The sequence below is a fragment of the Equus quagga genome, chromosome 12, assembly GCF_021613505.1.
Source record: "Equus quagga isolate Etosha38 chromosome 12, UCLA_HA_Equagga_1.0, whole genome shotgun sequence".
NCBI classification, from domain to species: domain Eukaryota; kingdom Metazoa; phylum Chordata; class Mammalia; order Perissodactyla; family Equidae; genus Equus; species Equus quagga.
The window spans coordinates 111,651,281-111,674,817 of NC_060278.1; the positions used below are offsets into that span (position 1 = coordinate 111,651,281).

The 23,537-nt window shown below is 62.9% G+C and overlaps 2 protein-coding genes across 7 annotated transcripts in view; both read right to left on the reverse strand.

Annotated features, from left to right (window-relative positions):
• UCKL1 (uridine-cytidine kinase 1 like 1) overlaps positions 1–12,467 on the reverse strand; it is a 13,114-nt gene extending 647 nt beyond the window's left edge. For 2 of the 6 annotated variants that reach the window (XR_006891053.1, XM_046678526.1), the window contains exons 1-13: positions 9,351–12,467; positions 5,916–6,103; positions 5,560–5,666; positions 5,290–5,460; positions 5,120–5,191; positions 3,596–3,785; positions 3,433–3,494; positions 1,636–1,655; positions 780–878; positions 613–706; positions 469–531; positions 326–394; positions 60–167 (exon numbers count right to left, since the gene is read on the reverse strand). Coding sequence is in view for 4 of the 6 variants with exons in the window: in XM_046678526.1 (XP_046534482.1) it covers positions 60–167; positions 326–394; positions 469–531; positions 613–706; positions 780–878; positions 1,636–1,655; positions 3,433–3,494; positions 3,596–3,785; positions 5,120–5,191; positions 5,290–5,460; positions 5,560–5,666; positions 5,916–6,103; positions 9,351–9,418 (1,311 nt within the window). In the remaining 2 variants the exon portion in view is untranslated. Of the gene's footprint in view, positions 1–59; positions 168–271; positions 395–468; positions 532–612; positions 707–779; positions 879–1,635; positions 1,656–2,868; positions 2,886–3,432; positions 3,495–3,595; positions 3,786–5,119; positions 5,192–5,289; positions 5,461–5,559; positions 5,667–5,915; positions 6,104–9,350 lie in introns of all 6 variants that reach the window. The other 4 variants (XR_006891052.1, XM_046678524.1, XM_046678525.1 and 1 more) reach the window with 3 other exon arrangements.
• A 377-nt stretch (positions 12,468–12,844) lies between these two features.
• ZNF512B (zinc finger protein 512B) lies at positions 12,845–21,889 on the reverse strand. Its single transcript, XM_046678523.1, has 16 exons — positions 21,761–21,889; positions 21,502–21,644; positions 21,018–21,146; positions 20,239–20,897; positions 19,907–20,133; positions 19,724–19,795; positions 19,487–19,633; positions 19,201–19,325; positions 19,032–19,124; positions 18,717–18,815; positions 18,459–18,629; positions 18,011–18,205; positions 17,642–17,743; positions 17,258–17,320; positions 16,629–16,727; positions 12,845–16,290 (listed from the first exon to the last, which is right to left on the reverse strand). The coding sequence occupies exons 1-16, from the start codon at positions 21,882–21,884 to the stop codon at positions 16,042–16,044; spliced, it is 2,697 nt and encodes an 898-aa protein (XP_046534479.1). The 5' UTR covers positions 21,885–21,889; the 3' UTR covers positions 12,845–16,041.
• Positions 21,890–23,537: the final 1,648 nt, after the last annotated feature.

A 23,537-nucleotide genomic window follows, 5' to 3' on the forward strand; every position in this document is an offset into this window, starting at 1 on the left:
CCCCCCCCCCCCCCCCCCCCCCCCGCGCCCTCCAGCCCGCCCGGCTCTGGCCCCCTCACCAGGAGCACGCGCACGGCCATCATAGCAGCAGCGCCTGTGGACACAGTGCAGTCCATCAGGATCACATGGTCGTCACTGATGTCTTTGGGCAGACGCAGGTAGTGCAGCTGCGGGAGGCGCAGGGTCAGGGCGGGCGAAGCCCAGGCCCCAGGCTCCCGCCCCACACTGTCCCCTCCCGCGTGCACCCAGCCCCCAGGCTCCTGCCCCGCACTTCAGGCTCCCCGGTGAGCTGGTTGGTCTGGATCAGGATGGTGCCAATGCGCACATCTTTGCACACGGCCCGCAGCGCTGGCTCCATGGTCTCACCAGCCCGCAGAATGGACACACCTGTAATCTGGGGGGAAGGGGGAGTCTTACTGGGCCAGACCCCCCCACATCCACCCCCGAGTCCACAGGCCCAGCGGGTACCTGCTTCCCAGCATAGCACTTGCCCGCGTAGTCCTGCCCTTGTGGGGTCTGCACCACACAGTCCTGTGCACAGAGCCGGGGGTGGGCATGAGCACAAGGAGCCCCCAAGGTCCTGGCACCCACCCCACTCCACCCGCTCCACACCTGGAAGGGCAGGAAGGAGAGCGCGTGCTCGATGAGCAGCCGCATCAGCCTCTTGGAGTAAAAGATGAATTCATCTCGGCTGGTCTCCTTGTCCCTGTGGACCGGTCACCAGTTGGTTTAGCAAAGGGGTGGCCCCACCCAGCCGCCCGCCCCCGGAGGGCCCTCACCTGATGATGGTGTGCATGCCCCGCACCTGCGGCGTGCTCTTGAGGACACTCAGCGTCCGGGGCAGGGGGTGACACTGGTGTGCTGAGGCCAGCGCGGCCCTGGGGACAAGCCGATTGAGGACTCAAGAAGGGATGTCTTCTCCTGGAGCCCCATCCTCCCACTGTGGAGGCTGTGTGGGGGCAGTTGTGGGGATGGCAGGGGGAGGGGCACTGCCTCCCAGTAGCTGATGTGGAAGGAGGGCCCCACCCCCCAGGTCCCCCCTTCACAGCCAAGCAAAGGTTAAAGGACACAGCAGAAGGCAGAGCAGCTGACCATTAGGCAGGAGGCGAGGGGCCGCAGTGTGCATCTCCCTCCCAGTCCAGGTTCCCTTGCTCAGAGGCAACAGAAGGGACCAGGCAGCAGGAGGGCAGCCTCTCACATGTGGATGTCTCAGCTCCCAGGAGGGGCAGCTGGGCCCCAACCCCAGGACGCCTCTCCCTGGGGTTACAGCTGAGCTTTGGGGCCAAGCCTAGCTCTGACTCATACCCCCATGTGATGTGTGGCCCCCTCAGGAGAGGGTGGCAAGGCTGGCTCAGTGCGGCCCCTGCTGCCCCATGCCTGGGGGGGGGAAAGAGCAGGGTGGAGGGGAAGGAGCAGAGGCGTCTTGGGGAGGGCTGTGGGAGGGGCCTGGGGAGGGAAAGTAGAAGGGACAGGGGCCTGCAGGAGGGGGATGGGGGGTGGGGGAGGCGCCTGGGGAGGGACATGGGAGGGGCCCGGGGAGGGAAAGTAGAAGGGACGGGGCCGGCAGGAGGGGCGGGGAGGAGAGGGGAGCGCACAGCACAGCGGCACCACAACCAGAGCGCACTCTGTGCTCACATATCCCAGCGCAGCTTCCTCTGCTCGCCAGGTGAAGAGTAAGTTCAGGGAGGGAACAGGGCAGGAAACCCAAAGGTTTACAAGACGAAAAGAACAAAGAGAAAAAGACCATTTAGCAGGGGAGCACGGGCAGTTCCTGCGGCCACCAGCTGGCCTGAGGAAAAAGGAGGCAAGTGGCCAGTGGCAGGACACCCTTGAGCCTTTGCTTCTGTGGGCATGGCTGGCGGTAGGGCATGAGTGCCAGCACAGTCCACACCCGCCATGCTGCGCCCTGCGGGTCCCCCCACCTGCCCCCCAGCCTCACTTCCTGGGGCTGATGGAGGTGAGCAGCCTCTGGCCACCACTTCCTTGGCTGACCAGAAAAGGGAAAATGTAGCTGGCTGCGTTTAGGTGTTTTTTTGAGTTTAAAACCCTGGAAACTTTTTTTGCTCAGAACAAAGGCTTCCAGAGGACCTGACACGGCAAGACCTGCAGGTGCCCTGGGCTGGGTGAGAAGCAAGCAGGGACTGGTGCAAGGGCAGGAAGCTGGAGGCGGCTGGTGACCAGCCCTGGAGGCATTTCCAACACTTTGGTGCTATGAGTGTGACCTGGGGGCTCTGCTGACTTCACAGTAAGTCTGGGCTGAGGGCAGGTCACAGCGTGACTGCTGTGTGGGGTTATATCTCTTCTCACGAATAGGATGAGGATGCAGCCCCTGGCCCATCTGGAGCTCCTCCTGGTTCTCTGTGCCTTGGCTCTAGGACGAGGGTGGGCAGGGGGGCCAGGGGCCAGGGGCCTCACCACCACCTGGGGGAGTCAGACTGGACCCTCTGATCAGGCAGAGGTGCAGATCCAGGTCCTCCGGCTGCTGAGGAACGTGCCTGTGGCCATCGCCCTGGGGGCCTAGCAGTGCTGGCTCAGGATGGCTGTGCCTTCTGGGGTTGGACCCCACAGAACCATCCTCCAGTTGGGGAAGAGCCTCCAGAGAGGCCTGGTCAGCCACGTCAGGGTGCTGTATGACCTTGAGCAAGTCCCTTAACCTCCCTGTGCCTCGGTTTCCTTGTCTGCTGGCAAAGGCAAGCAGAAGCAGCATGGGGGCCGCCACACCAGCCCTTCTGTGCCTGGGGCAGGGCTGCCACAAGGGGTGGGCACAGTGGAGGACCCTCCTGCCTGCCCAGGTGACAGCCCAGACATGGAGCTCCCATGGATGTTGAAAATGCCTCCGTCCATGCAGATAGCCGTGGGAAGTCTTACCTGACACTGAGCTCACGCTGCACGGCAACACAGGGAAACACGGAACGGTGGCGTGTCAGTGCGGGCGGCACCACCTGCCACCCCACCCAGGAAGGGGCACCCACAGCCCCACAGAGGGAGAGGGCCAGTTCTATCTAGCCTCCAACCTGACACCCTCTGGGCTGGGTGCCCCATGATGATGATGAGCAGTGCCTTTGGCCAGCCCAGAGCTTATGATCTCAGGTTAGGATATACGTCCACGTGGGACTCAGTGCCAAAACCCAATGGTCCCCAAAGGGTTGGAAGGGACAGGAGGCCACTTCTCCCTGCAAGGCCCCGCTTGGGCCAGGGAGCTCCTCTGTGCCCCACACTCTGTCAGGGAACCCAGCTGTCTCCAGCCAGCACAAAGTGCTGCAGGCTGGGAGGTGAAGGGGCTGACCGAGCAGGCCCAGACACCAGAGGCTGGCACACAGCAGAGGACAGTAACGCGTGGGGACTGCGAGAGCAGGTGGCTGTGGGCAGCGGCAGCAGTGGGACGGGGCGTGGGCCAGGTGGGCTGCAGGGAACCTGGCCTGGCCAGCTCACCTCCTCCAGCTGGCTGTGCACATGCTGCACGATCAGGTCGATCGCCACTGTGTTCCCGCTCCCTGGGGTGGGACAGGCCAGAGGGGGATGCAGGCGGGAGGGTGAGGTGGGCCACCGCACCCCCGTCTGTACCTCCCAATGACAGGCAGGGCTGCAGGCTCACCCCGGGGCACAACGATGTCAGCCACGCGCATGGTGGGCTGGATGTACTGGTCAAAGGCGGGCTTGACAAACTTGTTGTACTGCTTGATAACACCCTCGATGTCTCGGCCTCGCTCACTGATGTCCCGGCGCAGCCGCCGCACGAGGCGGATGTCAGAGTCTGTGTCCACAAAGATCTTCATGTCCAGGAGCTGGGCAGGGAGAGCAAGTCACTGAGCGGGGCCTGGTAAAGAGGGGCTCCAAGGCCCGGCCAGCAGCAGGGCCAGTGTGGGCCACATGGGCACCAGCTTCTGCAGAGGCCTCTGGTCTATGTGCTGAGCCAGTAGTCTGGCTGGTGGTGTGTAGGGGATGTGGGGGGACACAGGGGCATGTACATGAGTAGAGGTGTGTGTGCGTGGAGGGGTGCAGCGGCATGTGCATATGTGAGGAGATGCAGGGGTGCGGACATATGTGAGGGGTGCAGGGGTGTGTACATGCAGGTGGAGATGCAGGGGCATCTACATACGTCAGGAAATGCAGGGGCGTGTACATGCGTGGAGGGTGCAGAGGTGTGTACATGCGTGGGGGTGTGCGTGAGGGGTGCAAGGTCATGTCCATGCATTGGGGGGTGCTGTCCGCCAGGGGCTTCAGTCAGAGGGCACTGGGTGGATGCGGGCTGCGGAGATGGAAGGGGTTGGCGCTGTGATCCGTGGGCTCATTAGCAGCTCTCACAAGCACTGGGGCTTGTTCCCTCCCTACCACACCCCACATGACAGTTCTTGGGGTTTGGTGAGTTCAGGGTCTGGCCCCACACTCAGCACATAGCAGGTGGCCCCTGAAGGGGCCATGGGGGCCACTGGGTGACCAGGCGGAGCTCCGCATGGTACAGCGAGGTTCCCTGGGCCTGAGCCCAAACTCCCTGGCCTCAGCACTACCACAGGGAACAAGGACAAGCACATGGCCGGTTGTGAGCACAGGCTCCCTCACAGGCCTCAGCAGGGGCAGGAGAGGGAGCTGCCCTCAGAGTGGCCTGGTGGGAAGGATGAGGCTGCATCATCCTGGAGCAGCTGCCCGGAGCCTCCCAGGGGCCAGGAGTGCCTTGTGCAGATAGTACAGACACGAGAAGCCACCTTCCTCCCAGGCGAGAGTGCTCGCGTGCACTCACATCCACCCCCTCAAGTCACTCAGACCTCGGTGACTGTGTGGACCCCAGAGAATGTCAGAGAAAACACCGACACGAAGGGGACGAGTGAGTGGTGCCCAGGGCTCACACCCACCCCCGGGAGGTGAGCCGTCCTCACCCGCCACCCCTGCCAAAGGTGTCCTGTCCCCCGTGGGAGCGGCAGGCCTGTCTTGTCTGCTCCACCTGATGGCCAGCCCTCACCCAACACCCAGTGACTGCACCACAGGGATGGGGCAGGGCAGGTGAGCAGGCACCACGGGGACAGGGTGAGTGGCTGGGGCCTCCCTGCAGGAGGCGATTTAAGGCGAGTCCCACAGGACAGGCAGGGGTGAGCAGGACCACGTGGCTGGAGCCTGCCCTCACCTCCAGCAGCGTCTTGTCAGCAAAGGCCATGATACCCTCGAAGATGATGACGTTCGCGCCATAGAGCGTCTTCTGCAGAGGCACATGGGGTTGCTCGTGCTGCCTGCATGTCCAGGCGGCCCTGTGGCCCCCTCTGCCGGCCCCACGCAGCCCAAGACCCCCGGGCCTACCCAGTCCTTCTTCCGACTGTGGGTGGTGAAGTCGTAGATGGGCACCTTGACACTCTTGCCCTGCTTCAGCTTCTTGAGCGTGGAGACGATGAGGTCAAAGTCGAAGGCGTCCGGGTGGTCGAAGTTGAAGTTGTTGTGGGCGGCCTGCTCCTGCTGCTGCTTGGTGAGCACCTGTGGCAGGAGGAGCTGCGGCTGGGTGGGCCCACCTGTCTAGGGGCAGGGGCTCCAGGCCCTCCAGGGACCGCAGCCTGCAGGTGCGGGGCCCCTCACCTTGTAGAAGGAGTCCATGGACAGCAAAACCACCCAGGGCACGTCCAGGGCCTCGATGATCATTCTGGCCACGGTGGTCTTCCCGGAGGCACTGCCCCCTCCCAGGCCTGCAGGGAGGAGTGGAGAGACCCTGAGCAGGAGTGGCGCGTGCCGGCCTCACACTCGGGTCCCAGCGGTGCCCACCACCCACCACGCTGCCTCAGCCTGCAGGGACAGGACAGCCCTTTCCAAGTAAGACACAACTTCCCTCTCCCCAGGCCTGACATATGACCAAGAAGCCCGAGGCAGCACAGGCCAGAGGAAATGGCGGCCCAAGCGGCCTCAGCCTGCCCCTCCTGCCCGCCAGCCGTGCTCACCAATGGCGAAGGCCTCCTTGGACTGTGTGCCATGTTCATTGTACCAGGGCGGCCGCCCCGCTGTGTAGATGGTCCGCTTGCTGGTGCGCAGGAGAGGCGGCTCAGACTTGCACTGGCTGGTGGTACGCTTCCGGGGCGAGCGCCCGGCGCCCACGGGAGGCAGGAGCCTGTCCAGGGACTCAGCACTGCTGCAGGGGGGAAGGGCATACTTGCCTTAGCCCAGGGCCAGCGCCCCTGCGACCCTGTGTCAGCCCAGTGGGCTGGTCTATGTAGGTCACCCCTCACCCAGGCACATGGATGTGGCCGAGGCAGGTGGGCTCAACCAGGGGCACATGAAACCCTCCTGCAGCCCGTTCATGGGCTTCCTGGTCTCCGACAGCCACTGCCCACACGATGTCAGAGGGACAGCAGCAGGGGGACTGGGGGAGTGCTGTCCCAAGCCATACTCCTCCTGCCACATGGACTGGGTGTCTGCCGGGCTGGGCAGGGCCCCTGTCCCTCCAGGAGACGAGAGGTGGGCATACCAAGGACCATCAAGACCCCATCGAGGACTGTGTCCCTCCTAGGACACTCTGGGCAACTCTCTCACTTTGTAAGTTCTGATCCCTTCCAGCCTGCAGGGCACACAGGGCGAGGGGCTCCCAGAGAGAAGCTACCTCTAGGGGAGCTGAGCAGGGCTGCAGTGTAGACAAACCCAGGAGGCAGGCCCTGGGCTAGGAGATCCATGGGGAAGCCACTGCTTCTAGCCCTCCAGCATCCCACAAACTCCAGGGAGGAGGGCTGAGACCCCCAAAGGCAAAAGGTAGAAAAACGCAATCTGGGAAAGGCATGGATGCCAGAGGCTTGCTGCCGCCCCAGCTGCATCACTCACACTAAGCTGACTACTGACTTCTCCGTGGGTTTATACTCTCAGGGGGCATGGGCCCAAGGCCTCAAGCTCCAACAGGGAAAGCTTCTGGAGAGGCTCAGTTTGGCTGAATGGCCCAGCCAGGAGGTAACGTCTGCCTGATGCCTGCTCAGAGCCTATGCTGAGAGGCTCAGACGCAGAGCCTACTGTAAAGATGGCCACGGGGACAAGACAAGCTTGGGCAGAAGCATTTCTGGCCACTGCCTAAGAGAGAGACTGGGCTGGCCACAGTGTCACCTTGCAGACCCGCCTGAGGCTCCAAGGCCGGTCATGGCCCACCACAGCTGCTGACTGTCCTGGCAGAGGCCCAGCAGGTGGCAAGGAAGTGTAGGGACCTGGGCAGGGGCAGAGGATGCTGCCTTGCAGGATGCTTCCTGCAGCACTGCCTGTCCACCCACAGTCTGCAGTCCTGCAGTGCTCGGAACACAGGCGGGAAGACCTGAGGACACAGTCAGGACGGCGTCCTTGAAGTACCGGTAGGTGAGAAAGCAAACTGGCTATCGTATGATCCCGTTTATGTAAACCCAGCAAATGACGAATGTCATCTGTGTGTAACTGCGTGTGAGCAAGATGTGTGAGCACAGAAAAAGCTAGAAGTGGATGTGCCAGGATTGCCCTGGGCACCAAGATTTGGAACAGGGACTTCTGCCACATTTCAGTGTTTCATAAGCACATGCCCCTTTGTTATCAAAAACCAAAACAAGTCCTGGTCTGTCTCTGAGGCTCGCTGTCCTGCTGTCACTGCTACAACCTGCACTACCAGGGCATGGGGAGCTGGGAACCCAGCCTCAGGCACAGGCCCCATCAAGGGCTTGCTTGCCCAGGGCTGTGACAAGTGCCTTCCTGCTCTGGGATGGCCTGAGCATCTCCAGCTTGGGAATGCTGATGTTTCTAGCTGTGTGATCCTCCCAGAGCACCCAGTGTTGCTGAGAACTAAGAGGATGGTGTCTGTGTGCACATGTGTGGGGGGTGGGGAGGCAGTGGAAGGAATTAGCTGAGGTCTAACCCGTGACAGACAGGTCACAGCAGCAGCCCTTGAGGGCCCAGAGGACGACGCTGGCACTAGCGTAAGCAGCAAGAAAGCCACCCACGGTATCTGACAGAGGACACACAGTGCCACCCTGGGGGACAGAGAAGACAAGGCTGCAAGCCACTGTGACTCCTCTGTCGTCAGGGCAGCACAAGGAGCGAGCCCGGGGGGATAATTAGCCAGTCTGTGTGCAGTGTCCTCTGCCTCTCTGGAGACAGCAATTACCCGATGAGCTCTGCTCTAGCGCTGGGTGCCGATGTCTGTGGCGGGCTGAGCGCAAACACAGCAGGGCACCAAGACAACCCGGCAGTGACAGCGAGCACATGGGGACTCAGCTGGGCAGAGATGAGCCGCCCCAGAGGTGCTACTCGCGTTCTCACTCAGCCAAGCAGGAGACAGATGGTGAGCACAAGCCGCAGTGTCTCCAGGCCCCAGACGGAGGGCAGTGCTTGCTGCTCCCCTGTACCCACTCATCCACCAACAGTGAACACAAGGCCCCTGGGGCTCACCAACAGGCTGCCCTCCTAGCAGGCGACCTGCACACCTGGAGATGATAGCCGGCCCACAGCTGGGAAGAGTGGAGCCGGCCCCGCAGCAGCAGGGGAGCCCCCAGTGGCCCTGGAGGCTGCAGTGGGCAGAGAACGAAGTCCAGGCTGGCCCCTCGTCTCTGTGCTTCTACTCAGGGAGGAAACTCTGACACAGAAAAGCTAACCTGCAGAGGAGCAAGCCTGTCATCTGGAGGAGTGTGCCCTTGTGCACCAGTGCTGAGCACACTCATGCAGCACTAGGGCTGCCAGCAGGACTGCATGGGACAGCCAGGGCTGGCGTGCCCTGCTTCTCACTTCCGTCTGGTGGCCTGACATCTCCAGTGGGAGCCTTCGGGTCCCTATTTTTAACTGTCCCTCATCCTACGGAGGCAATGAAATCACCACCACGGACCCATGGATGACTTCTGAGGCTTGTGCTGCTGACACCTTCTCAGGGAGGAACGCCCTCACGAGGGGAAGAGCCAAAAGTAGGCCAGGGATGACTCTGCCAGAAACCCGCCCACCTCGGGCTTGTGCTGGGCCCAAACAGCGGTGGGTGGGTCTGCAGCCAAGCCCAGCTGCAGTGCCTTCTCCAAAGCCCTGTCTCTCCGGAAGCCAGGGACAAAGCTGCACTGCGCCCTCAGAGCAAGCTTCACCCCACTTTCCAACGGGAGGAACTCAGAGATGAGAAAGTCACACAAAAGACCTCGTTTCTCTGTTCACAGACGGACAGGGTGCTTCTGGCTACAGTGATAAAAGGTAGTTTCAACCCAAAGGATTAAGAGCCACAACGGACACAGACCAGCTTGTGACCTACAACCCCAAGCAAAACCAGCACTTGCAGGTGGCGGGCGCTGCCTGGCCCCTCCAGAGCACCTGCCCAGCCTGTTTGTTTCCTGACATCCATGAGACACACCGCACAGGCAGGCGTCCCCACCACAGCTGCGGGAGACAACACGCCTGCCACTCACCTGCCTTCCGCTCCGAGGGCCCAGCACCCTGAGATCCTGATGCCAGGGTAAGCTGGGGGGCTGCTCATGGCTGGGACACAGGGGTACCAGGATGGCGGTGGATCCCAGGTGCGTGCAGGGGCATCACCACACTGCCTCTTAGACCCACGGTGGCCTCCCAGGTCAGCTCAGGAGCCACCTGAACTGCCCCTCCATGAGTGGGTGGTACAGCAGGTGAGGAGTGGGGGTGGGGCCCCCCAGGAGCCCCGTGCAGCAGGAACAGCACTCCCTGCCCGCCTCAGAAGCCCAGGCCACAGGCATAAGAGGATCACCCAATTAGGGGCTGTGTGCTCAGCTGATATTAATAGCACTGACCTGCTGGAGACAACAGCCTTGCAAGGCCCGGGCAGACCTCAGGCCAGCCCTTGGGCGTGAGCTGCCCCTCCTGCACGCAGGCTGGCACACTGCCAGCCCAGGGCTTGCTAAGGACCACGGCACACCCCTCCCAGAACACAGTAGAAAAAGCTCCAGACCCCTGGCCTGCCAAGTCAGCCCCCCACCCCCCCAAACAGGACAGGGAAATTTGAGGTGTCTCTGGGCCAAGCCGAGCTGAATGTCAGTGCTGAGCTGGGCATCCCACTCCTGGCCCCAAAAAGCCTCCTAGAGGCATAAACAAACCTGACACTCTACCCTCCTGTGGCATCCCAGAATAACTGCCCCCGCCCCTCCAGGGGTAGGCTCCAGCACGCTCCCCAAGGCCACACAGTGCTCAGCATTCAGCCAGGGACACAGCTACCCTCCAGCCTGGCGGCAGGAGTAAGAGCAGGTTCCGCCCCACTCCCAGCAGGAGTGGGTCATATCTTTCCTCAAGCCTGGAAAGGGACTTGTGTCCACAGGTCCCCAGCCATTTATCGCGTGTAGCACCTTTCCTCCTGACCTGGTTTCCAACATCGAGACAGCCAGAAGGGGTTCAGGGAAGAAAAATTTCCACATAGGGTTCACACACCTGAAGGGGGCCCACTCTCTGGAGCTGTCTCAGGGGCAGCCTCTCCTGGCTGCCCAGGGAGCATAGGTGTCTGCCCCTGCTCCAGAGGCACCCAGAGGCAGGACTGACCTACTTGTCTTTGCCCACAGGAGCTTCTTCCTCCTGACCCCCTGCCTGGGAAGATGGGCAGGGACCAGCCCACACTCTGGGAGGCTGGAGCTGTCCTGGGCAGGGCTGCAGCATTGGGGCATGCAGTTCCAGGTCCTCCACTGGAGCCTGACACCCCATCCAGGTTTAGGGAAGTTTGCCAGGTGACTGAGTAAAATAAGGCCAGGAGAAGGGAGGGAGGAGCTGGTCTACTGGGGTCTGGCCCCAGGGGTCCCAGACTGGCTCAGAGACAGAGGTATAAGGGCAACTTTCTCTGAGAAGATGGAGAACTGGGGGGCTGAAACAGGCTCCAAGGACTTGCACTGCCCCCACCCCTCTCCCTGGAAACCCCGGGCAGGACTCCTGCTTCCCACTGCTTTGGGTGGGGCCAGCAACCCCTCTCCACCTAGAATGCACAGGAGACAGACTGAGGGGCGTGTTGTTACCAGAAGGTGTTCATTCGTCCACCAGCATGCCCAGGGCCAAGGGAGTCTGAGGTCCCTTCCTCTTAGGGCTGACTCTCTAGGGGGCAAGCAGACAAGAAACAATAGCAAGGTGTACAGCCCACACAGATGTGGCCACAATGATGTGGAAGGAGAAGCTGGTCAGGGAGAGCCTTGGCACAGAGGCACCTGCATATGCCCCTGGATACCAACTAGAGCCGGCTGTCGGGGCGTGGCGGGGCGGGGACTTCAGGGCATGAGCTTGAGGAACAGCGCAGGGGGGACCCTCAGGGAGCAAGCATCAGGGAATAATGTGCAAGAGGTTTCCCAGTGAAGCCCAGGGGCAGTGCCAGGGCAGATCCTATGAGCCTCTGGAGAAGAGTGCTGTGGTCTGCACTTACTGCCCCCTGGTCCCGGAGGACGGGATGACTGCTGCCTCCCCGAGCACTGTGGGGTGCCCGTGCCCACCACGGGGTCTGTGCAAGGGGCAGGGCCTGGAAGGTAGCTGCCACCAATCTGTGTCTTCAGAGGACTTTTCTCAAGAGCTTATCTAGCCTTGTCCTCTCTGGTCTTGGGCTAAATCAAAGATACTTTGGAACCAGCAGGTGTCACAGACTCAGTCCTATTAGACTCTTACTCCATGCTAGCCTCCTAGTCACTGCCTGCTGGGAGGGTGTGAGCCTGGAAGGACACAAGACGCTCCTTCAGAGCCAGGGCAGCCTCTTCCTGCCCGGCAGCTCCTGGAGAACAGATGCCACTGCAAGGCACCCCTCACCCCAGTTCCCCTCCCTGCTAATTAAGCGGCTCCACTGACAGCACCCTGGCCGTTGTGGAAGAGCCCAGGTGCACAGCATTTCTGCCGCAGAGACCCGGGCGAAGAGGCGCCCAGGCTGGTCTCTAGCGCCGGGGCCTGCGGCCATCGCTGAGCCTTCCCCAGGGGACATTCAGACCCGGAAGTGAGGAGCCAGTCCTCAAATGCAGGGAGCCGGCCCTGAGCACTGCTGGCCACCGCCCCCTGGCGGCCCTGGCCCCAGCGGGACCGAGCAGGAGCCCATCTCCTCATGGCCATTTCGGTCTCTCCACCCCGGGTGACAAAACGGCCCCTCCCCCGCCGCGCCCGCACAACTTCCCCTCCGGCAAAGGCCGGTCGGAGCCTCGAGGGTACCCACACCGGGCGGGGCCGTCAGAAGGCACCACGCACCACCCCGCCCCAGAATCACGGCCCCCGGCCTCTCGGGCTGGACGGGGCGGGGCGGGGCGGGGCGGGGCGAGGCTGTCCGCGCGGATTCCGGGACCAACAGCCCACCTCGCAGCGTCAGGCGGGCACACGCGCAGGACAGGTGCCCGGGGCCCGTGCACGCGGGGCAGAAGCCGGGGCCGGCCCTGGGGTGCAGGGCCCGCTCGCTCGGCTGCTCGGCTCGGCGCCCGCGCTTCCCGCTCCCGGCCGAGAGGGGTGCGGGCCCAGGCCCCGGGGACCCTAGGCGGCTGGGCCCCGCGGTGCAGCCCTGCCCGTCGCGGCCCCGGCGCACGAGGCCCCCTCCCCGCAAACGGAAGGGCGGCCGCGCCTACCGGTCCTCGCACGCGGTGCCGCTCTTCTCCGCCGGCCGGTCCGGCCCGTCTCCGGCCGCGAGGGGCGGCGGGGGCGGCGGCGGCGGCGGCGGCGGCGAGCGGGGAGTGGCGGAGGCCGGGGGCGCCGCCATGGAGCTCGGAGGCCGCTCGGCGGGCCGCCGGGAGCTGTGGTCCGGGCCGCGCGGGCCGCCGGGAGCTGTGGTTCGGGGCCCCGCCCGCCGGAGCGCCCGGCGGACTACAAGTCCCACAAGGCCGTGCGGCCGTGCGCGCGGGCCTCGCAGCCCGGCAGCCACCCTGCCCGCGCGGGCGTCGTCCGCGGGAAGGGCCCAACCCCGCGCTCCCCTACAAATTCAGCCTCATGAAACCCCTGGAAAAAAATCAATAAACATTTATTTGATACAGTCATTTTTAATACATACAGTTGATGGCCCGCCCCCACGCCACTCAGGTCCGGGGGCGGGGACGAGGATCGGGGACAGATGGTCACAAGGCGGGCAGGGCCCGAGCTCACCGTCAAACATCTTGCAAATAAACACTTTGTAGATAGAATATATAAGTATATATATGAATACAAGTGATAGCTGGAGCCTCTCTTCCAAAATGCACTTATGTACCGAGAACTGGCATTAAAAAACCCAAACCAAGAAACCCAAAGTACAGGACATGTGGCTGCCAGGCTGGAGGTGCTGGCCACCCGAGCCCCAGGTCTCCAGGACAAGCCACCTGGGGCCCACCCAGCGAGGACACATGGGGACAGCCCTCCCCTCCACAGACCAGGGTGCACCTGTTCTCTCCCTTCTGAACCAGAGACACAGGAGGGAGGCTACAGGTGGGAGGGCCGCTGGTCACACAAGGAGACACCCTCATCTGCCTTTGCATGAGCAAATAAAGTGCATCCTATTTTTGTGTGAAGTGTCAGCCCCTTGAGTGGTCCCTTTCCTGTTCTCAGGGCAAGAGGGGTGGGCTGGGCCAGAGGTAGATCTTCAGAAAGGGACCTGGCATTGTGCCCTGGGCTTGGGTTTCCGGTAGGTTGCACACCCATCACACCCGGGGGGCCTGCCACTCCAGTCCCTCTCACTGAAGGTGTCAGTCAAGGCCAGGTGGTTACCTGGCTGCATTCCCGCCAGAGTGGGAGGTGGGCAGATCCCGCTGAGCTGCCCAGGGCTCTGCCTTCTCTGGAGGAGGGCTCTGCAGACCACCTTGCCACTGCCACTCACCAGCCAGAGCATGGGAAGCAGGGAGGGAAGCAGGGAGAGAGGGGTCCGACCCAACAGCCTCTTTTGGCATCAGCCCCCATGCCCACTTTAAAGACAAACAAGGAGGTTAAAGTGCTAAACATCAAGTTATCCAGGACCCCCCTCTTCCCACACCAGTGACCATCTGTGAACTTTGGGGGGTGACCTGGAAACTCACCCCCAGCAAAAACCAGCCCCCAACTCCCCAAGGGCCAAGTACCTGAGAGGCCGGGGCGGGCGGCCATCCCCAGCAGAGGTGTTGAGGTCCACCCTCCTCCAGGCATTGGTGACAAAGACAAAGTGCACCTGGGGCTCTGACAGTGCCTGCTCTCCCTCCCCTCCCGAGGCAGCCCCTGAAGTGGCTGCCTGACCCCAGCTCCACCTCCACTGGCTGTACACCATAGTGACACCCAAGAACACAAGGAAGCAAGCCCTCTGGCCCTGAAACCCTGCCCACACTGTCCTCCTTGATCTCTGCCACGGCCCAGGCCTCCACCCCCTGATCAGATCAAGGTGTGTGTGAGGGAGGGGAGCCCACATCTCCATACCAGGGCTGCCTAGGGTCAGGAAAGAGGAAAAGCTGGAGGCGGGAGGCATGGTGACCCACCTCCAAGGCCCTCTTGGAACCTGTCTCCCTACTGTGGGCAAGGAGAGCCGAGCCCACCTTGGAGCCTCTCCTCTCCAGGGGCTGGATGAGGACAGGAGCTGAGGGCAGAGGGTGCCCAGTCGGCACTGCCTCCCTGAGCAGGGCAGGGACCCCAGCCTAGCCCCCAGATCCACCGTCGCACCAGGAAACCCTTAGCACCAAAATGTCAGATTGTTGAGTTTTTGTATAAAAAACAGAATAGAAAAAACGTTGTTACTTGTCACAGCAACAAGACTGGCATCCACTACACACACACGGGCAAATATCAAAATTCACATCGTCCAGGATCGGCAAGGCCGAACCCTGAGCCCACCCCCACCCCCAGTGGGAAACAGCCTCTGTCTAAACCCAGTGGTTCTGAGGTTGCTCCTCCCTGCAGTGCCTCAGTTGGAAGGCAGGGGCCAGGGCGTGGCACCTCCTGCAGGAACCCTGGACTCCAGCCTGGCCCCTGCCCAACTGTAGACCTAGCCCTCCTCAGGCACCCAAAGGGCGTCAAGACAGAGCCCCAGAGCTGCCACCAACCTGTTGTGATCTTGGCCAATCCCCCTCCCTGGCCTTCAGCTCTTGTATCAAAAAACCCCACAACTACAAAGGAAGTGGCAGGTATTAAAACAAAAAAAGGGGGGGGGGGCTCCCATGGGAGCTTGGCCACGTGCCAACCCAGCAAGCAGAAGGCTGCCCCTGTGGTGGTCACTCCTCAGAGCTAGGCCAGTGCTGCCCAGCTCCCCACTCTGCATGCCCATGGCCCTCAGTCAACCCAGAGCCCAGAATGGCCCATCCTTAACCCATCAGGCTGCCCGACCTAGGCCCGCAGTATTAGCAAAGCAGGAGGCAGGAGGCAGAGCACGCTCCATTCGGCCCCTCCCCCCAGGGCTCCTGTGGCCCTGTAGGTGGAGGAAGTGGAGCCTCTCTCTTGCCCCAAGCAGGGAGCACCACTGGGGATGGTGGAGAGCCCCCCGTTAGCGAGGGCACCACTCCCCACCATAATGGACATGGGCAAGTGGGGAAGGCCCAAGCACAGGGTGGCACAGCAGGGAAGATGGGCCTGGAGAGGTAGAGAACAGAAGATGAGGAACCAGAGGCTGGAGCATGAGGGGAGCGAGGGGGCAGGCGGACTGTCAGGTCAGCACGGCAGCGGTCAGACTCAGGGTCTGTCCTGGGAGGTAGCTGGGGGTGCTGGGGTTCCAGTGTCGGGTAGAGAGGCAAGGCTGCTCAGATGCCCTCATCAGCCCAGAACCACAGGTCACCAGGGACCCCCCCGAGCCTTGGGCCTGAGAAAGCAGATGGGGAACAGAGCTCACGTGGCAAGGGCCAAAAGGCCATCTGCCTGCTGTGCACTGCCCCCACAGCACTGAGTCCCAGGCCACTGACCCTCCTCCTGCCAACCCAGGGCCCCAGACTCTGCCAGGCCCATGAATATCCTCCAGACTATTGCACTTCTGCTGCTGCCACTGGCCCTCCCCCGGGGGCCCACGCCCAGGTGTGCCCTGTGGCAGCCTGCACAGGGGAAGGGCCACCTTCAGGGAGGGGAGAGGAGCTGGCTACCCCCACTGGACAGATGACTAGGCAGGGGTGGGGGATGGAGAACTAGAGAGCACAGGTCCCGGAACTAGCTACCCCCAACCTGGAGAGGGGGCTTGGTGGCCAGCGTGGGGACCGGGCCCTGCCAATCTGCTGGCCCCCAGGCTCACTTCTCAGGTGGCTTGCTGGCTCCCACCTTCCGGGCAGTGGAGCCCCGGGCCCCCTTGTCTCTGCCTCCGGGGGGCCAGTCGTCCCGGCGGGGGGGCATCTTAGGCGCTGGCTCCTCGGGGGGCCGCTCCTTGGGCTTCCGGCCCCGCTTCTTCCCACCTGCTAGACTCTTCTCCTCCTTCTTGGGTGCCAGTGAGTCCTGGCTCCTGTGTTTGGGAGGTGGGTCTGCTGAAGTACGGAACCAGTTCTGGGGAGACAAGAGCAGCAGTGAAGACCCCAGGCCAGAAAGATGCTGAGCCCGGGGGCCAGCAGATGGCTAGGCGTCAGGGCACCATCCCAAGGGGCTGGTTCCTGCTCAGGGTGCCCGGGGCAGGGAGCACCCAGCTTCTCAGGTCTTCCAGGGAAGCTGGAAACCACTTTGAAGAGAAACTGCAATGTTTCTCAATGTTGGCCACTTGCTCAAACAAATATCACACAAGCCATCACCCCTACCAGCCCTACCTGGCCCAACCCCCTCCATGGAGCCAGCCCATCTAGCCGCTGGCCTAATGGGTCTCTCACACCAGGCCCCCATCCCTGCCCCACCTCTGCGTGGGTCTTGAGAATGTGGTACTTGACACCGCTCTCGGAGCTGAACTCCTTCGGACACAGCAGGCAGCAGTACTTCCCCACCAGGTGGTCTCCCTGCAAGACAGGGGTCCCCGGCCCCCGGAGGTTGGAGGACCAGAAACATCCAGATCGAGCCAGGACCCCCCACCCTGTGTAGCCAGAGGAGCAGCCACAGCTCATCTGGACGGATGCCCAACAGGTGGGCTTCAGGGACGCACAAGGCCACCCTCTGGCAGGACCACTGCGTCGTCCCTACCGCGAGGGGGTGAGGGAAGAGTGGGAAGAGACAGGCACCCTGAGGAATGGGTGCAGCCTTTGCTGAAGGCCCCTCACCCCAGGCCCAGGTCAGCATGCCCATTTACACCCTCACAGATGAGGAGCCCCCATGGGCATGGCAACTCAAGACTGACTAACTCGTGGCTAAGGCTAGGGGACAGCGAAGTGCCCTGGGCTGTGCTGGCCATTGGGCACTCGCCAGCCCCTGAGCTCATGGAAGAGGCTGCCCCACAGGGGCAGTGTCGCACACCCACTGTGTGGGGATCCCTGGCAGGTAGCAGGGAGTGCCAAGCACCCGCCCCGCCGTGGAGGAGGACCTGGGGACTGACCTTGCTGCAGCTGGCAAGATGAGCCTTGAGGCCGGACACACTGGAGTAGATGGCTTCGCAGCACTGGGGGCAGGAGATGACCGTGGGAGAGGGCCTCCTGGCCAGTGCCCCTACACAAACGTGCACCCCTTGCCCCAGCCTGGGGGATCTGGGGCCTCTCTGGAGGAAGTGGGGGGGGGCTTGACCCAGGAGTCCTGGGGTATGGGCAGGCTAGGCCTCTAGGGCTGAGATCGAGGTCTCTCTGCTAAGAGACTTCTGCCTGAAAACCCTGCCAGGACGCAGGGATCAGAGATTAGTCACCCTGGAGGGCTCCCACCCAGGGCCACACCTGGGCTCTCTGTCCCTGAGTCCCTGTGCCCACCGCACCAGCCTGCCGCAGCTTACATCATTGGGGCAGTTGACATGGCCTTTCTCCTTGACTTCATTCTTCCACGCCTCCAGCAGCTGGGGGTTAACCGTGGGGAGGCCTGGCCGAGTGTAGTTGAGCTGTGAAAACAGGCAGGCCCCAGGGTGAGCCCAGGGGCCTGGGTAATGGGGGCTACCAAAGGGCTGGGCCAGAGCTGACCCCAGACACCCCCAGCTGCTCTAACAAGGCCCTCAACTGTGCCCTCCACAGGCGGGAGAGCTGAACCTTGGGAGATCAGCAGATGGCCCAGGTGATAGGGGACCCCAAGCTGAAGCATGTCCTGCTCAGAGACCAGGAGGCTGGGGGCTCTAGGGCAGAGCACTGGGGGCTCGGGGCAGGCAGCTCACCCGTGCAGTCTCAGGCACCAAGTCGTCCTTCATCCGCCGCTTGGTCCAGTCTCGGGCCAGCTCATCCTCTGCAATCTCCTGCAGGTGGAACACGGCGACCTGGGCCGACGTGCGGCGGATGCGGCCACTAGGGGTCCGCTCAACACCCAGTAGGTCCTCAGCCTCAGCGGGCTTGTCCTCGGCCTCCTCAGGGGGCTGTAGGGCAGGAAGGCCAGGGTGAGCAACAGAAGCCATGTGGCATGCAGGTATGGGAACCCAGGAGCACGTGCCGTAGATAAGGGACACACGAACAACTCGTTGGGGACTCAGAGGCACCAGGGGCCCAGCCTCACTGCCTGCGATGCACGCGGCCCCCAGGGAGGGAAGGAAAAGCACACGCAGCAGACGGCACATGGACACGCATGCTCAGTGACCGAGGGCAGGAGGACCCAGGCTGCAGGCTGCTCACTGGGGCCGTGTGCTCTGAGCGCATGTGGTAGTCATGGCCGGCCTTGGAGCGGTAGGTCTTGCCACAGTGGATGCAGGGGAAGGAGGGGCTGTCCACCTCACAAGGTGGCTTCCCGCAGCGTCGCTGGTGGTACTGGTAGCCCATGAGGCTGGAGAAGGCGGCCCCGCAGCCCTGAGGGTCAAAGATCAGGTAAGTAGCCAGCAAGAGGCTGTGCCCCATCCCACACTGTGTGCCCCACACCCACGCCACCCCACTGACCTCCTGCGGGCAGCGCAGCCTCCCCATCTGCTTCAGCACTTTACGTAGCCGCTCCCGCTCCTCCTGCTCGCTCCCCTCCGAGGCCTCGGCATCAGAGGGCTGGGGGGCAGGCCCGGCCTAAGTGCCCCAACCACCACAGGGCCCCTACCCCTGCCCAGGGGTTGGGGCCACAAATGTCCAAGGTCAGGCATGGGAGTCACTAAGCTCTGCCACGGTGTGGTGACGAAAGGTCAGCGATCTGGGCTGGACGGGTGGGGAGGGGAGGGGAGTGATGGAGTGGGAGGCCAGCAGTCAGCAGTCAGGGCTGGGTGATACCTTGGTGCTGTGCTCAGCCATGGTGTGGTAGTTGAGGCCGGCCTTGGACTTGAACTGCTTTCGACAGTGCTGGCACTTGAGTGCATCCTGCAGCTGCAGACACGGCCCTATTCGTGAGAAGCTGGCCCCGGGGCACCTCCCCTCCCATGACCCCCAGAGGCAACCTTACCTTCTGACACACCTCCATGTGCTTCTTGAGCCCCACGAGGGTCTTTCGGGCGACCACATTGCAGGTGGGGCAGACAGCCTCCCCCCGTTCATGGATGGCCCGCTGCCACTGCTCCTCAGGGCCACCTGTGGGGCAGGGCCAGGGCCTCAGGGCTGGCAGGGGCTCCCGGACACCCTGGACACCAAGCACAGAACCCAGGGTCCATGCTCAGCCCCCCATCCCTGAGTTCCAGGATCCATCCCACAGTTGAGACCTGGCCTGGGCCCCGCCACACCATAGCCCCCACCTGGGCCTGGGTGGGCCACGGGGGCCGGCACCTCCTTGCTGACAGTGCTGGTGGGGGCCGGCACCTTCTTCCGCACATCCTCGGGGCTGGGCCCCTCCTGCTTCTTGGTGCGGTGAGCCCGGGACTTGTCCTCTGCCTTGGCCAGGCCTGTGTGCACACATGGGGTGGTCGGTGCAGATGTGGGCACACGTGTGCACGCACCCAGCCCCACAAGTCCCTGGCCGGCCAGGACCTCACCTTTGAGTCCGAAGGTCCCTGAGATGGACGGCTGCTCCCCTGTAAACTTCTTGGGTGTTTTCTGTTTCCTTCCTGACTCGGGGTAGAGAAAACGAGGCCCAAGGTTCTGGTCAAATAACCGTCGGGAGGCCTTTCCAGCCGGCCACTACCCACCCTGGCCACAGCCCCCCGCTCTAGTCTTACTGTGCTTTGTGCGCTCCGTGCCCTCCTCAGGTGGAGACCCAGGGCCTGCAGCCCTTGGCACCTCTTTGCCTCCCAAGGGCCTGCTGCCCAGAGCAAGGGGTCCGCCACTGGGGTCTGTGCTCAGCTGGAAGGCCGAGCCCTGGCTTGCGGTAGATGGGCCACATTCCCCATTTTCCGGCCTCGCCTGCTTGGGCAGGACAGGGCATGCGTCCAGGCTGTCTGCAGCCCTGCAGGGAGTGGGGAGGTGAGGGGCAGGAGGGCCCACTTTGGGCCCTATTCCCCCAGGCTACAGCTGGGGAGCACCCCAAGCCCACCCGGCGGGAGCCCCGTACCTTTTCTTACCACTGCTCCTCCCCGCGGCACGAGGAGTTTTGTTCTCAGACTTGGTCAGCAGCACCATTTTGCAGGGCGTTGTGTGTCTGCTGATGGCAATGGGCCTGCTGACCGTCACTGGTTTACTGACCACAATGGGCCTGCTGACTGTCACCAGCTTCGTGACTGGCACAGGTTTTGTAACTGTCACAAGCTTTGTCATTGGCACTGGTTTGTTGATGGTCACTGGTTTGGTGACTGGCACGGGTTTGGTGACTGGCACCGGCTTGTTGACAGTCACTGGCTTAGTGACCGGCACAGCTTTGGTGACCGGCACAGGCCTGCTGACCGTCACTGGCTTGGTGACCGGCATGGGCCTGCTGACCGTCACTGTCTTGGTGACTGGCACAGGCCTGCTGACTGTCACTGGCTTGCTAATACCGATGGGTTTACTGACACCCACAGGTTTGCCAATAGTGACAGGTTTGCTCACTCCAATAGGCTTGCTGACCCCAACAGGCCGGCTGATGGTGACTGGCCGGCTGACTGGCCCAGGCTTGGGGGTAGGCAGAGGTCGGTCCATGTGGTTCCAAATCCGGTGCTTCTCCAGCTGGGTCTTAGATGTAAATGCAGCCTCGCAGAAAGGGCAGGGAAACGTCAGCCTTTCTGAGATGGCACCCTGGGTGGAGAGAGCAGGCGTGGGAGGGGCTGCCAGGGCCCCTGCCCAAACACGCCCCCAGCCGACAGCTGGGGCAGGGTGGGCCGCAGGCCTCCTCTCCCCCAACCCATAGCACCTTACCCCTTGGCATCGCTGGTAATGGTACTTGAGCCCGTAGATACTGGGAAACTCCAGCCAGCACCCCGAGTTTGGACACTTCACCCTCGAGTGTGCCTTGAACTCATCCTTCCACTGGTTCATCAGGGAGAGCTAGGCGTGGGAAGGACCGGCTACTGACCCACCTAGGCCTCTGTCAACTTGGGCTCCAGACACAACACCCTCCCTGGGCCCACAGGGCAGACAAGCTGCAGAAGCCCTCCAACCTCAGGACCGAGGCAAGATCCAGGCCACCCCGAGCAGCAGTGGTGCGCTGCACCTGTCCTAGGAGCCCCACAAACATGGCCCACTCGGCCCCAGCCACCCACTGAAGCCCTGAAGCACAGAGCCGCCTGCTAACACAGGCTGAGGGCCTGTGGTGGACGTGTGGAGGGCAAACAAAGGCAGTGCGGTGGACTTGACAGGCAGACCCCAGCAGGAGCCCCACCCCAGTCCTCAGGGAGCTCACGGGAATGTCTCGGAGGGCCTGGTTTTCAGCTTTCGGACGCCCTTTCTTCTTTCCTTCTGTCCTGTCAGTGGCTTGACTTCCCGGGTCAAAGCAGAGTGGGGCTTGGCTGGGCACTGTCTGCCCACCCCTGACCACCGGCACCCCTGAAGCACACGAATCGCCAAGGCTCAGAGGAGACTGGTGTCCGGGGAGGCGGCCCACAACCCCGCACTGGCTGCCCATGATTGCCTGGAGTTGGCCTTGGCCTGACCCCTCTTACCCAGCTTCGGTGGGTCATGCAGCACAGGAAGTCGGACCTCGCTCCGGCTGCCATCCTTCCCAGGTCCACTCTTGCTGGACCCCGGGAGCCGGCGGCCTCCTCCAACGCAGAAAGGATCGGCCATCTCTGCAGAGCAAGTGGACAGGCTGTGAGGCCCACCAGGCCTGACTCAGTCTTGACACAAGCTGCCCTTGAGCTCCACCCCCAGACGGGCCCACTTTCTGGCCCAGGGAAGGGAAGCCTGCCCACCTGCGCTTTTGGCCACAAGGGAAAGCAGGTGATGGGGGTCCTCTGGCCTAGGCGAGGGGCTACCTAGTCAAGGTCTCCCCAGATGAGAGACGAGACACAATCAGCTTGGCAGGATCTAACCCTGTCCACAGACCCTCACCAGCTCTGAAGAGCTCCCTCTGTCCCCGGACATACATTCCCAGATCGCGCTGAGCTGGGGCCACCCCAGGAGAGGAAGTGTGCCAGGGACAAAGCAGGCCAACAACACCCCTCCCGGGGGCCAATTATGATACCAGTACGGCTGCTGCTTCACAGGCTGTGCTGGCCTGGCACCTTGGGACACCTTCCTCCACAGCCCCATCCAGACCCAAGGCAATGCCATGCTATCGGGGCAGATACCCCTGGCTCCTTCTCCCCAGGACACAGATGGGATAGCCAAGGTGGACACTGACGCCCCTCGCCTACTCCCCAACTGTACGTGCCCCCTCTGGGAGGCAGACCCAGGACCGAGGACCCCGAGGAACCTGGATCTGATCCCCATGCCAGCTGACCCATCCTACCTGTCCCTCTTTCGGGCCTTGTCTTCATCCGGAGCCCCTCCACCCAGATGAAGGCCTCACCTTGGGCCCTCACCACCCTCCACCTGGCTGACCTCTTCCTCACCTCCACCCTCAAGAGCCTCTCTGCCCCACACCTACAGGCCCACCAGCACCACTCCAGAGACCACTGGTCACAGGAAACACCCTGCTTCCTGAGGCTGGGCCTCCATGGCCTATTCTGCTAGGGAACCCCACATCCTGAGAGCTGGGAGGACTCTCAGCTCAGCCCAGCTGGGTCCTCCCACAGGTACACCCAAGGCCACAGAAAAGGGTGGGGGATTGTGTGGGCAGGTGACCCCTCCCCTGGTAGTTTCTAACTTAGAGGAGATGGGTGGGGCTGCAGTGCCTAGAAGCACTGCAGAGACCACCTGGGCAGGCTGAGGTCAGAGGTCAGGACAGCCACTGCCCACTGCCAAGGAGGTGCCCACATCCTGCGCTTGGGGGAGGAACGGGTCCAGAAAGATCTAAACAAACTTCTCTGGAAGCCCTCACACTCTAACTTCCAAAGGAGACACGCCAACATCAGTCACTCCAGCCCTGTTTCGACCCCAGCAGCCTGGGATGCGGGTGCCTGCTGAGCAGCCTCTTTCCAGTCTTTCTCCAGCTCGGGTGGAAAATTCAGAGTTGGGGGGCCTGGGGCCAGGGCTGGCCTAGGAGGTAGAGACCCTCCTTCCATCCAAGGCCTGTGACTCGCGCACCGGGAGGAAAAAGGGCTTCCACCCTCCCAGAGGGCCTCGCAGGGTCGCAGAGGTGGGAGGGAGGGGCGCCGTGCTGACCGCAGGAGAAGCTGGCCGCGGGACCCCGGCCCAGGCCCGGGCGCGCGGATGAGGCCGGCCAGGGGACGCACACCTGGAGGCTGGCATGGCCACCCACCTGTCACCTGCGGCCGGGTGCGGGCCCGACCTGGCCCCGGAAGGGCCGCCCGCGGCGCCTGGGGGGGGCCCGAAGGC

Coding starts and splice junctions, on each gene's coding strand:
- ZNF512B (XM_046678523.1), bottom strand. CDS start 21,884: ATGGCCGATCCTTTCTGCGTTGGAGGAGGCCGCCGGCTCCCGGGGTCC. Junction 21,645..21,760: donor GCATGACCCACCGAAGCTGG/GTAAGAGGGGTC, acceptor CGTGTGCTTCAG/GGGTGCCGGTGGTCAGGGGT. Junction 18,206..18,458: donor GCTCAGAGCACACGGCCCCA/GTGAGCAGCCTG, acceptor CCTGCCCTACAG/CCCCCTGAGGAGGCCGAGGA.